Source organism: Pimephales promelas, chromosome 5, assembly GCF_988280905.1.
Source record: "Pimephales promelas chromosome 5, fPimPro1.hap1.1, whole genome shotgun sequence".
In the NCBI taxonomy this organism is placed as follows: domain Eukaryota; kingdom Metazoa; phylum Chordata; class Actinopteri; order Cypriniformes; family Leuciscidae; genus Pimephales; species Pimephales promelas.
Window position 1 is genome coordinate 10,706,612 of NC_142773.1, and position 14,336 is coordinate 10,720,947.

General features: G+C 40.2%; 1 protein-coding gene across 3 annotated transcripts in view; it reads right to left on the reverse strand.

The window, feature by feature from the left end:
• Positions 1–6,032: 6,032 nt before the first annotated feature.
• Positions 6,033–14,336, reverse strand: part of LOC120461405 (gap junction gamma-1 protein) — a 143,516-nt gene continuing 135,212 nt past the window's right edge. For all 3 annotated transcript variants that reach the window (XM_089130962.1, XM_039649576.2, XM_039649575.2), the window contains exon 2: positions 6,033–7,566. In XM_089130962.1, the coding sequence (XP_088987088.1) occupies positions 6,278–7,537 (1,260 nt within the window). In that variant the 5' untranslated portion in view covers positions 7,538–7,566 and the 3' untranslated portion in view covers positions 6,033–6,277. The remainder of the gene's footprint in view (positions 7,567–14,336) is intronic.

Below are 14,336 nucleotides of genomic sequence, written 5' to 3' on the forward strand. Positions count from 1 at the left end.
TGTTGAAAGTCAATTGAGCGCTGTGAAAAAGTGTCCGACCTCTGTGGGAGCTCGTTCTTGGCTGTGCTGTGATTGGTCAATCTACATTATAGGGCGTGGCTAAGCCAAAGGTGAATTGTGTGTTTTGGTGAATTGGTGAAAATCTCATTCCTGCATTGTCGTACGATGTGCTTACACCCCAACTAAGGGTTAGGTTTATGGGTGGACATTTATACTTTTTTTCTAAAATTTGTGTTTCGTAAGAATCTAATTATACGTATTCATAAGAATTTTCACCAATTTGCCAAAAGGTAAAGTGGATCTATTTTACTCCAGACAGCTCAGAAATAAATTGCATATTGCAAATTGCAAATATGCATAATGGTCTTGGAAACAATAGTAAATAAGTTTAATCACAAGTAACGCTGCTTTAAGTCACCTTTTTGGACACCCTAGTCCCAGAATGGCTATACCGTGTCCCTGATGTGGTGAGCAGTGATGAAGATTACCTGCCCAACTTAATGCTGACATTCAGGCTTATGTATTTTTATTTGATGAATAATGTAATGACACCTCCCAATTTGACAAGGAACAATGCAAATAATACCAGAAAATTTTTAAATCATTAATTATATTATATATATATATATATATATATATATATATATATATAAACTTATTCAAAAGGAATAGTTCACCCAAAACAAAAAAAAATGTTGCTTACTCACCCTCATGTTGTTCCATAACTGTGTGACTTTTTCCTCTTCAATGAAACACAAAAGAAGCAGCTTTTGTACTAACTGCTCTTGTCCATTTAATTAAATTAAATGGTCACATTAAGATTCACAAAAGTCGCTTATACAGCTAAAAGTGGTCCATATGACTCATGCTTTATGTTTCAAATCTTCAGAAGTCATATGATAGTTTTGTGTGAAACAGAATGAAATTGAAATTGCTATTTACTGACAAACATCTTCTCCAACAACCTTTTAAGTCAAAAGTCTTTGAGTCAATCAAACTCAAAAACAGTCAAACTTCAGACTTGTAAACTACATTGATAAATTAAAAAAAAACATCTGACACCAAAGAGTCATCTGTTCATGAATTGCACACTGCCATCTAATTAAAGCTGCAGTAGGTAACTTCTGTAAACAATTTCTTTTTTTTTTTTTACATATTTGTTAAAACTGTCATTATGTCCTGACAGTAGACTATGAGACAGATAATCTGTGAAAAAAAAATCAAGCTCCTCTGGCTCCTCCCATACCCCTTTTCCACCAAGGCAGAGCTGGTGCTGGTTCGGAGCCAGAGCCTAGTTTCAAATCGGTTCTTTGTTTTTCGACCACCAAAGCACCAGCTCTGAACCAGTAAAAGTGGTTCTTAAGTAGCACCAAATTATTGCTGGTCTAGAAGTAAGAACTGCTTACGTCAGTGGCTGGGGGCGGGGTTTCCGTGACCAACAAGACGAATAGAAACTTGTGACCGCCATTTTTTAAATAGCAGCTAATCATGCTAATAGCAGCTCGATTGTAATCTCAGTTAATGCAAGTTACGGCGAGCTGCTCAGACGTGCTGGATTCGCCGTGTTTGGATACCGATGTACTGTAGGTTTGCAAAGCCATGAGCATAAATAGTAAAGCAACAACCGGCATTGTTGATGGAAGGCTTTTTCGAGATGCATCGGAGCAGTGTGGACTGATCGGAGCTGCGGGAGTGTTTGGGGAGTTTAGGACGACTCATGCTTTTGAATCAAATCTTTTTATAATGTTTTTCCGATTTGCTCTTGCAGTTCGAGATTCACAGTGCCGAACCATCTCGAACAAGCCTGGTGTGTTTGTGTGTGTCGCGCTGGCATTGCTGGGCAACATGAGATGTATACAGTAGGCGCGTTTTCATTACAGATTTGCGCAAAACTTTTGCGATATTTTCCAAATTCCTATAAAAAACTATTGCGAAATGGCGGTGTTTCCATTAACCGATGTTATGCGACTAAAACGTCTTTTTTTTCCCTCTCACGGTAAGTCATTCCAAAAATCATGGCAATGGACTTTGGTAGGTTTATAACCTATTTCAGAGCCATGAACCACACTAGACATTATTATTATAAATGGAAGGAGACGTGGTGTGTTATCCAAGCATTAATGGCAGGGAAAGACAGAGTTCCTGGTGTTTCTCCCTTATTTCTGCTTCGATGTCTTGATGGCATTTCTTTGAGGTTTAGAGAGACTATTACTGTAATTATTGTTTCTTTTTTATTAATAATTTAATAAAGAACTCTATCTCGTATTATGTCCAAACGGTCGTTGCAAAACTAATAATGAATGGTTGTATTTTTAAAATGCAAAGTTGAACACCATCATTTTAGTTTGACCACAATCTCAACGAAATTTCAGATATTTGTTTATGACTTTTTGCCCCCTTTAAAACATTTAAAATATTCACAAATTAATATGGGAAAAAAATGTAGATTTTACTGGTTCTCTAAGGCCAAATTAGAACATGGATAGCCATAAGTGCTGTAGGGCCTAGGCTACAGGTGAGTTATTATAAATGCGTCTGAAAAAATAACGAGCTAAAAACATAATCTCCGGATGCACCTTTAGAGAGAACTGCACCTTACATACGGATTACATAATCAGAAGGTATTAGTTTACGATTCGAATTTGTTCTTTTTAAAGTGGACATTTCAAGCTTTAGTCTATAAAGGATATTGTTTCAGTTCTCGCGCTCCAGTTCACGAAGATCATAAAGCGTGCCTGATTGTTTTATGTTATTTTACAAAAGCACAACGTTTTCTTGTTATTGTGACATTACGCAAATAAAAGTAGTTGCGAATAATGTATTATTATTTTCTGTATAACCAGAAATGATAGAGTATTTTAAGTTGATTCCACTGTTGATGGGAAATTGAAAGTGTTCACGGCGCGCCCTCGCCTGTCTGCCATCCAGTGCGTGCTCCAAACTCCGCACACACTCTTGGATATTGGTCAAAATCGAGTGTTTATTTGTGATAATCTTAGCCCTATTATTATTATTATTATTATTGTCCAACCTGTACTATGAATGAGATGTGACGAATTGCTTTGTTCCTTTTTTGGATAAAAGCGTCTTCTACATATAGCCTAATAAATGTTATAATAGGCTATGATGATTATTATTATTATTATTATTTGCGGACGCGGACCTAAAACACACTCCGTCTTCTAAGTCAGGTGACTGTAAATGCGCAAAATCCGTTTCCATTGCATTCCGTTTTCGAATTGCCTGAAAAATCTCCTCATGCGAGCGTAAAAACTTTTTTGCGAAATTGATGTGTTTCCATTGAGCGTATTTCATTTCGCAAATTCAATTTGCGCAAATTGAAGGGTAATGGAAACGCAGCTAGTGACATAAGATCTGGCTCTGTTATGGCTCTCTAGCCTGTGGAAAGGCAAACCGGTTCTTTGAAAGCTCATCAGTCGAACCAACTCAAAACCAGCACTAGCTCTAGCTCTGAGCCAGCACCTGTTTCTTGTTGGTGGAATAGGGGTACCAGTGTTCCTATTGCCATTTGCAGAAATACACCGCTCCCGGTCAGAAACAACCAATCAGAGCCAGGAGGAATGTATTTGCAGTGTCAATCACGCTTGTGTACGCGCTGATCACACCCCTCTCTTGCACAGTGTGCCGTCATTCAAACCAAACTCAAGATTGCCTGTGTGCTGCAGCTTTGCTAGTGGTGGAGAAACAACCTAAACTGCCAATTTCGTGAGTGGCACCTGCTCATAAAACAAAGACGGGTAAAAGGGAAAAGTGATGACGATAAATAAGCAATAAAGAAAGAATTAGATAGAGCCCATGTAGATAAAATGTCACGCACTGTGCAAAGCAACAAATGAAACCTGCTAATTCACTGGCTTGTCATGCTGCTGAAATAATATTGTGGCAAGCAGGACGAGGCCGAGGGACAAGGACATGAGAGCGGCGCGAGGCCGGTGGCGTGAGTGATAATGAACCACACCTGAGACACAACAGTCTTGCATCTTTCATGGAGGAGCGGAAGAGGGAGCTGTGGAGGGAGGGCTGTAGCGCAGCAGATAGCAAGGGGACCTGTAAGTTGTGCTTGTTCAAATTTTCAGGCTAAGTCAACTTTTCTCAAAAGTTACCTACTGGAGCTTTAACATGCTACTTTACTCATGAACTGTCATAAATTCAAATGTCACGGTTTTCAGTGAATAATGATTTAAACAGAGCTGTTACATGGCTTCAGGAGACTTGGAATATAGCACCCAATTTGAACCACTTTTATAATACTTTTAATGTGTTTTTGTAGCATGGAAATCATCATAGCATTTTTTTAAGATTGATTAAATGGATACTCCACCCCAAAATTCTCTCATCATTTTGAGTTAAAGGCTCTGTTCCAAAACCTTGTCTAAAAAGGTTGCTATCTTTTAAAGGATTTGTTCACTTTTCAAAAAACTTTTGCTGAAATTTAAACTCACCCCCATGTCATCCAAGATGTCCATGTCTTTCTTTCTTCAGTCGAAAAAAAATTAAGGTTTTTAATGAAAACATTCCATGATTTTTCTCCATATAATGGACTTAAGTGGGAACCAGACGGTTCAAGTTCCAAAAGAAACTTTCAGTACAAACTGCAAACTTATTCAAAGGACTTTAAATGATTCCAGACGATAAATAAGGGTCTTATCAAGCGAAACGATCGCTCATTTTTTTAAAAAAAAATAACAAAGTTTAAGTTTTATAAACGCTCGGCTTGCTCTGTTCTGTGGTGCACGTTCGTGACTCTCCTGTTCGAACTCGTTCAACAAAATGAACAAATCTTTTTCCGAATCAATTCGTTCCTTTCTTTCGCCGAATGAACCAAATGACTCGGAAAAAGATTTGTTTATTTTGATGAACGAGTTCAAACAGGAGTGCGTTACAGAACAGAGCAAGGCGAGCGTTTGAGCTTGTAAAACTTAAACTTTTTTATTTATTTATAAAACGAGCGATCGTTTCGCTTGATAAGACCCTTAAGGGGTCTTGATAAGACCCCTTCATCGTCTGGAATCGTTTAAAGCCCTTTGAACAAGTTTGGAGTTTGTACTTAAAGTTTCTTTTGGAACTTGAACCGTCTGGTTCCCACTGAAGTCCATTATATGGAGAAAAATCCTGGAATGTTTTCATCAAAAACCTTAATTTCTTTTCGACTCAAGAAAGAAAGACATGGACATCTTGGATGACATGGGGGTGAGTAAATTATCAGCAAAGGTTTTTTCAAAAGTGAACTACTCCTTTAAGGCAGCATCCCATACAATGTGAAACCACTTTACATAACAACAATGTTAAAGATCACTCATCATCACACAACTCATCATGTGATCATACAAGAAAATTGACGCTCGCAATTGATTTCAATTGAGTTTGGCATAAACCACATATTGCTAAGCTAAAGATTTTTTTTTATTATTATTTAATAATAAAGATGTTGAAATAAGGCCAAACATACATAGCACAGACACTTGTGTGAAAATGCATTTTTTGTTAAGATTACGATTACAATTTCAATTGATAAATTTCTATATGATGTACAGCAAGTATATTTATAGTTGAGCTTCTTGCAACTTGCATCCATATTTGATCACACTTTTATTACAATGCATTCAGGGATTGCTTTATCCACAAAGTATAAATGTGATGCTGTCGTTAAATTAGGAATTTTAGGAGCAAAATCTTTTTGCTTACTGACTGGAATAGCCTTGGCATCACCAGCATGCAAATAAATTAAAACTTAGGGCTAGGTGGTCAGCTTGTTTGGGTTTGGAACAGAGCCAGAGACTAATAACAATAGGAGAAGGAGAACATATGTGAGGACTATTTAAATGGTGTAGATACATATGGGGTTGTTCTTATATAGTTCAATTAAATCAATGATCCATTAAAGACTAAATTGTTTAACAGATTTCCAAGACGGTCAATACACCTGCATGCTTTGGAATATAGAGAAGCATAACACTTAATATAAAATGCTATATATATATATATATATATATATATATATATATATATATATATATATATCATTAAATAAAAGTCCATTAAGAATTATTCTGAAAAGGGGAATACATTAATGCATTGTAAAGAGAGTTTTAGAAATGAATACTACCCTTCTACAATATTTATTTTTTTATTTTTGTTTATTGTTTAACCTGGGGACATGATCCTCAATCATGCCCTATCTGACTGTAGTTTCCATTGGCTGAGACAAAAGGTTTTCTGAGGATAATGGTTCAACTAGTCAGGTAAGAGTTTGCCATTAAATCCACACAGATGTCTTTCCATTTTTTACTATTGTCCCTGCCCTCTCAGTGCTTGCTTTAGGTCGTGCACCCTGTTTCTCCTGAGCTGTATTGACCCGGTTCTGCTCAGTCATTGTGCCACCAGACACTGGGCTGCTAGTTATGGAAAGATGACCATTTTTTGTGTTATATGTCTGAAATGCCATGTCAAGTTGTTCCTGTGCAACTCGTAAATGGTGGTGCAAGGTAGCCAGGTCAGATGGAATATTCTCATCAGGACTTGTGCAATGCTGTTCTGAAACAACTCTGCCCATGTTCTGGTCATGTAAGATGATACTGTTAGGAATGTGACCTGGTTTGTCCGATTTAACCACAAGGTTGTACCCTGGTGGAGAACTAGAAATTTTCCTAGAGTAAGGGTAGCCATAGGAATGTCGTTGGCCCTGGTTTCGACGTTTACGAAGACTGTCACGGAAGGTACCAATCCCCAAGTGGAACATCTCACAAACATTGAGCAGCAGACAAAGACAGCTCACCACATACATGATGAGTAAAAAGATGGTCTTCTCAGTGGGTCGTGAAACAAAGCAGTCTACTCTGTGCGGACATGGGATCTTATTGCAGACATAAGAAGGGTTAACACGGAAGCCATAAAGGAGATACTGACCCGTGAGGAATCCCACCTCAAAGATGGCACGGGACAAAAGCTGAAGCACATACATTCTCATCAAGCCTTCTTGCATTATCCTACGGCGGCCATCATGCTTTATTGGATCAAGGCCTTTGCCCTTGTCCATCTCTGGTTTGACCTCCTGCATATCCAAAGTGTCTTCTTCATAGATCATTGGCTCTGTATCCTCCTCCTCATTATCTACATTTCCACAGACCTCCTCTAGGTGATGTCCATTTCTCCACTGAGTGTTGCGGCTCCTCTTTTGATAAATCTGGCTTTTACGCCATTCCTCCTCCGAGGTACGGGCGATCTTATGGATGGCATAACCCAGATACATGACAGAGGGGGTGGATATCATGATTATCTGGAAAACCCAGAACCGGACATGTGAGAGTGGGGCAAAGGAATCATAGCATACGTTGTCACAGCCAGGTTGCTTAGTGTTGCAGGTGAACTTCGTCTGCTCATCTGAATAGATTGATTCACCTCCCACTGCAGTCAGAACAATCCGGAAAATGATTAAGACAGTTAGCCAAACTTTCCCCACAAACGTGGAGTGGTTGTGGATTTCCTCCAGTAGTCGAGTGAGAAAGCTCCAACTCATGTTGGTGACAGAGACTCTTTACTTATGATCTGCAGATAGGAGGAAAATAAGGAAGGTAAGTCAAAGAAAAAGTGTATAAAATATATAGGGAAAATACACATTTTTGACACTAAAAAGGCTTATTTGCCTTGACATAATGTTGCTGCTTAAAGGTAACATTCTGATAAAAAAATGTGAATGATGTTGGCACAGCCAAGTCTCCGGCGCAAAATAAACCTTTGGTCTAATAAAACATCGGTGCCTAGTCAACCGTTCTCTGAGATTTGTTTTCATGATAATCGAATGTAAAGAGTTTTATCTCTAAAACGGTTTAGCGTATAACGTTATTATATGGCGGCATATAATAAGTAAAAAGAAATCTCTAGTTAATACCACTAATTAAGGCTCAAAATAGCCCCACACTAACACAGTAACATAATGAGGGTCCCTGCATAACGAAGCATTGAGAACATTGTAAGTGTACAGACCGTTTAATAAGAAGATACTTTATAAAGACAGTCCACTTCGTGTTTACCAGAGCCATGTATTGAGAACGTTCCGACACTGCCATAGACCGCCATTGTAACTTAGGAATGTGGAAGTAACGCGTGTCATGGAGCCGCCAATAGTTCCAACCACTGATAGTTCCAGCATTGAACCCCATTCATTCTCAGTGCTTCCGAAGTACACTCGCTGGTAAATTAATGAAATTACTGTATTTTTTACTTATACACACATTAGCCGACCTCTCATGAATCTAGTGTGTAGTTATATGTTATGTAGCCAGATCTAATAAATGTATATTGGAAGATAGTAGGTTAATTTCAGCGATAGCTTACGTGACCAACACTTCACTAACGTTGTTAGCTAACTTATGGTAACCTGATGTATATAATATTTTTTTTTAAATAATATAAATATATAACATATTATTATATTATTTAAAAGATATATAAAATATTATATAATTATATTATAATATATATATATATATATATATATATATATATATATATATATATAATATTAGATATACATACACACACAATTAATTTATTTAAATGGTTTAGGGTTATACATGTGTTTGTGTAATGTATATAGGCATACATAAATTCACGTGCATTCATATATATATATATATATAGTAAGTAGCGTTTGTTACCCCCTTGTTCTGCGTAGTTACAGGGCAAGTGTAACTCCTGCGGGTTGTAAATTAAAGTGGTGCTTGTTACCCCTTTATTACCCCAAACTTAAAATATTGTTCCCTTATACTTAGACGGAAGTACACTATAATTACAGAAACGTACACCGTAATTTCGGTGTACTTACACAGTTATTTGCGGGTCGTAAAATAAAGTGTTACCCACTGGCCTTGTGATTTTGGTATATTTTAATGCAAAAATCTTAGGTATTCCATTTTTAATCCTGTTGTTGTGGCTTAAAAATTAATCCTCACATGTGGATTGTCGTCTACTGCTTGCGATCCAACGTCACCTCTAGTAAGTGTATTTTATGATTTTTGAGCAAATAGTCATTTCAGTCTGTCAGCCAATTCAACAACAATTAAATTATGCGTCTAAAGTTGTTGTCGACATAGGATGTCTGTGTATATAATTTAAACATTGTTTGTATAGTGTGTAAACACACGTTTATAAATATATATTTAAAGATATTGTATTAAAAACTGCATATATGTTGTTGTTCTTTAAGTTAGCCATCTCCTCACATTTGCCACAGAAGCACCTGTATGACAAGTAAACATGACGCCACAGGTCCCTCGCATAAATGTAATTTCGCTTGTACGTAACTTTATCACAGAATGTGTATGTAGTTTTAAAAAAAAATGCGCCAGCATTAGTGTTTGTGTGTGTCTGTGTGTGTGTGCGTGTGTGTGTGTGTGTGTGTGTGTGTGTGTGTTGCACATCCATACTTGCAAAAAGACGCGATAACAACAACTCTATAATTACATAAATGTATCAAATAACCATAACGAGACGTTCTGGTCCATTCTCATGTGTTTATTCTGCCGGAGTCTCTTAGTACTATTTATATATTCCGATTCAAACGTACGCTGAATGACATTCAAAACAGCGCGTCTCTCACTCTCCCCTTCTGCTTACCCATAGTGTATATGTCTATGCTGCTTACCGACTGCCATAGGTTTCATGTTACGCCCTCATCCAAAGGCAGGGCGGGGATATGCAGCTCATTTGCATTAAGGTGGCAGACACCCATAACAGCTCATTTTTAATCAGGTCCCAAAATGACATTTTCAAATGGTTATAATAAATTAACTATGGGGTATTTTGAGCTGAAACTTCACAAATACATTCTGGGGACACCCGAGACCAATATTACATCTTGTAAAAAGGGGCATAATAGGTGCCCTTTAATAAATGCCCAATATACTAGCGTTATACACTAAACAGTTTTTAGAGATTAAACTCTTTTCATTTGATTATCATAAAAACAAATGAGAATGGTTAACTAGGTACCAAAGGTTTGTTAGACCAAAGGTTCGCTTAGTAATTAATAATAAGATTACTATAAGATTAATAAGATTAATAATGAGATAATATTAATAATAATATTTACAGGTACAAAACGTACATTTTTGTATGTTTGTATGCTGAAAGATAGACTCTCAGAAAATAAAGTACATAATTGTACCTTTATGGATACAATGGCTTGTCACTGGGACTGTACCCTCCAATGTACCTTATATTTGTACCCTTGTGTCAAAACTTTTATTTCCTTTATTAGGTTATTTCAAGACTACTCAAATAGTCTTTGTGATAAGTTAAAATCTACCTTAAATAATTAAGTTATAATTAAAAATTGAAACAACTAAAAAATAAAAATGGCTTAGCAGAGCCTGTCTCTTGATGTTGTACACAGCAAAAACTCCAGTGTTAAATATGGCTCCAGACTCAAGAGTGTTAAAATGGTAAATATGAGTGTTATATTAACATTTAAGAGCGTTAAAGTGCTCATTAGTAACCGTAGATCTCTATTAGATCAAACAGCGCTGACATGGAATCCAGGAGATTATGCCGTGAATGAACTAGTAATACTTTACGTCCACAGACCAGCAGCTTTCACCATGGATTTAATATAGTAACACTAACTGTAACCAGTTTGAAATTTCTCTGGCATTTCTTTCTGCTGTATCGAAAACGTACGGAACTGTGTCTTTAAAACCAAGGTACGTACCGAACCGTGATTTTTGTGTATCGTTTCACCCCAGTTGATGCTAGAGGTCAGAGGAGAATGGGCTGACTGATTCAAGCTGATAGAAGAGCAACTTTGACTGAAATAACCACTTGTTACAACCGAGGTATGCAGCAAAGCATTGAACCTTACTCTTCCGGGCGTTGCTCACGGGCCAGCATGTGCTTGTCCGTTCAGACAACGCTACGGCAGTAGCGTACATCAACCACCAGGGGGGTCTACGCTCACGCCGGTTGTCGCAGCTCGCCCGCCACCTCTTGTTATGGAGTCAGAAGCACCTGAGGTCCCTTCGTGCAGTATACATTCCTGGTGACCGGAACCTGGCAGCCGACGAACTGTCACGGGTCCGTCCTATCTCCGGCGAATGGCGACTCCATCCCCAGTCGGTCCAGCTGATTTGGGACCAGTTCGGGGAGGCACAGATAGATCTGTTCGCCTCGAGGGACTCATCCCACTGCGCCCAGTTTTATTCCCTGACCGAGGGTACGCTCGGCTCAGATGCGCTGGCGCACAGCTGGCCACGGGGCCCACGCAAGTATGCGTTTCCCCCAGTGAGCCTCCTTGCACGGGTGTTGTGCAAGATCAAGGAGGACGAGGAGCAGGTCTTGCTGGTAGCCCCCTATTGGCCCACCAAGACGTGGTTCTCCGAACTCATGCTCCTCGCGACAGCACCTCCTTGGCCTATTCCTCTGAGACAGGACCTACTCTCTCAGAGACGGGGCACTCTGTGGCACCCTCGTCCCGATCTTTGGAGGCTGCACGTGTGGCTCCTGGACGGGACGAGGCAGGTTTGAAGTCGCTGCCACCTGCGGTGGCGGCAACCATCACTTCCGCAAGAGCGTTGTCCACGAGACACCTTTATGCGTTGAAGTGGAACCTCTTCGTCAATTGGTGTTCTTCTTGCGGAGAAGACCCCCGGAGATGTTCAATCGCGGTTGTGCTTTCCTTCCTGCAAGAAGGGTTGGAGCGCAGGCTGTCGCCCTCCACCCTTAAGGTTTACGTCGCGGCCATTGCCGCTTCTCATGAAGCAGTGGAAGGTAAGTCCTTAGGGAAGCACGACCTGGTCATCAGGTTCCTGAGGGGAGCGAGGAGGCTTCATCTGCCTCGTCCTCCCCTCGTACCCTCTTGGGACCTCTCGGTAGTTTTAAGTGCACTGCAGAGGCATCCCTTTGAGCCTTTGCAATCGGTAGAGTTAAATTTTCTGTCCATGAAGACAGCACTCCTGGTTGCATTGGCCTCCATCAAGAGGGTGGGGGACCTGCACGCATTCTCCGTTGACGAAGCGTGCCTGGAGTTCGGGCCGGCTTACTCTCACGTGATCCTGAGACCCCGGCCTGGATATGTGCCCAAGGTTCCCACCACTCCCTTCCGGGACCAGGTGGTGAACCTGCAAGCGCTGCCCCTGGAGGAGGCAGACCCAGCCTTGGCACTGCTCTGTCCGGTACGTGCTCTCCGCACCTATGTCGACAGAACGCGGTGTTTCAGGACCTCAGACCAGCTCTTTGTCTGTCATGGGGGAGCCAGAAGGGAAGAGCTCTCTCAAAGCAACGGCTGTCCCACTGGATAGTGGACGCCATTGCTTTGTCTTACCAGCAGCAAGGCCGTCCGTGCCCCCTTGGTGTGACGGCCCATTCCACTCGGAGTGTGGCCTCCTCTTGAGCTCTAGCGCACGGCGCCTCGCTAACAGACATCTGCAGAGCTGCAGGCTGGGCGACACCCAACACCTTCGCCAGATTCTATAATCTGCGAATTGAGCCGGTGTCCTCTCACGTACTCGTTTCCGCCAGTACTGGACCCGCTTAGGTGTCTTCGCTTGCTCGCCATTCCACTCCCCGGACTGGATAAGTGCGATATCTCCTCAGTTCTTCCATTGAAGTCTTGAGTCCTCCAGCACCGACGATGCGGGCACCACTGCTGTTGCTCTGGATGCTGGCTAGGTGCCTCCATGTGCACGGTTCCCCATGGTAACCGTCTCATGTGTATTTTCCACTGTAAGCCTCTCTGAGCATGTGTCTTCCCTTGGCAAGCCATCTGCCACCCCTGGAGTTAAATTTTAGTAGCCACCTGCGGTTGGTGCTCCAGTGTTTCCATATGCGTTCCTATGTGGCCATATGCGTATTTGTAAGTCCTCCCTTTGGTAGGCAGCTGGTAGCATGTCCCTCCCGGGATATGTTTCCCAGTGTACCTTGGTAATCCTGTGTTAAAGTGGGATTAAAAAAAAAAAAAAAAAGAGGAGGGGTCCAGACTTTCGCAGGGCACTGGTAGACAGCTTGAAGATGGCGTGATGGCACAGACCCCCAATCTCCGTCACTTCTGATGTAACTCAAAGTGACTACGAAAGGGAACGTTACGTCTCCCTGCCACTTCTGCTGTATCGCTGGGTAGACGCCGAGTTCAGTCTTGGCTCCTCAGCGAAGACATACTGCGGTTGCGTTCACTTCCTCCTTTTATACTCACGGAGTAGGGCGGAGTACGCTATGCAAATTTCCGCAGCCCCAAGGCATTGCACGCCATTGGCTCGTTTTTAAATACTCGAAGAGGATTGGCTTTCTATGCGAAACCCCCAATCTCCGTCACTTCTGACGTAACGTCTCCGTTCCCTACTCAGGGAACGAGGGTTACATCCGTAACCGAGACGTTTTATAAGCTCAAATGGTCGCCTTGCTCTGTTCTGTGATGTGCGTTCGTGACTCTCCTGTTTGAACTCGTTTATCAAAATGAACAAATCTTTTTTTCGTGTCATTTGGTTTATTCAACGAACGAAATGAACAAGTTGACAAAAAAGATTAGTTCATTTTGATGAACAAGTTCGAATAGGAGAGTCACAAACGTGCATCACAGAACAGAGCAAACTTATAAAAACCATTTGAGCTTATAAAACTTAAACTTTGGTTGTTGTTGTTGTTGTTTTTTTTTTTTTTAAATGAGTGATCGTTTCGCTTGATAAGACCCTTATTCATTGTCTGAAATCGTACTGCCATACTGCCATACATAACCATATTGCCCATATTGTGTTATTTCCATCCTTCCTCCTATGTAACAATTGCCATTGTCAATCCTGTATAAAATATAATATGATGTAATAAAATAATATAATATAATATAATATAATATAAGATAACCTTTCCCCACATCTCATCAGTCCCTATCTTTTCTTATTTTACTGTTTTTTTTGTTTGTTTTTTTTGTGTGTGTGTGTGTGTTATGTGCAATGTCTAAAGTGCATTAAAAGAGGGAGTACAGTGCGAGAGTGTCTCAAATTGGGCCAGAGATGCTGTCCTGTTGAAACCACTTCTCGTCTGTCTTGCTTGCCTTGGTGTTTAGCGTGTTTTTTTTTTTTGTTTTTTTTTTTTCCTATTCTATGTTGTGGTGCATTAAAAACCCATGAAGAGATAAGGGGGAAGTTATTGCAATATTGATGACAATGACACTTAATTCTAGTTCTACATTCTAATTCTACAGCATTGACAATGGCAATATTGATGATAATTATAATAATAATAATAATAATAGTAATAATAATAATAAATGACAATGATGATGGCAGTGGTGATCACAACGGTGAGAGCAAAAGACAGCGACAACAGCA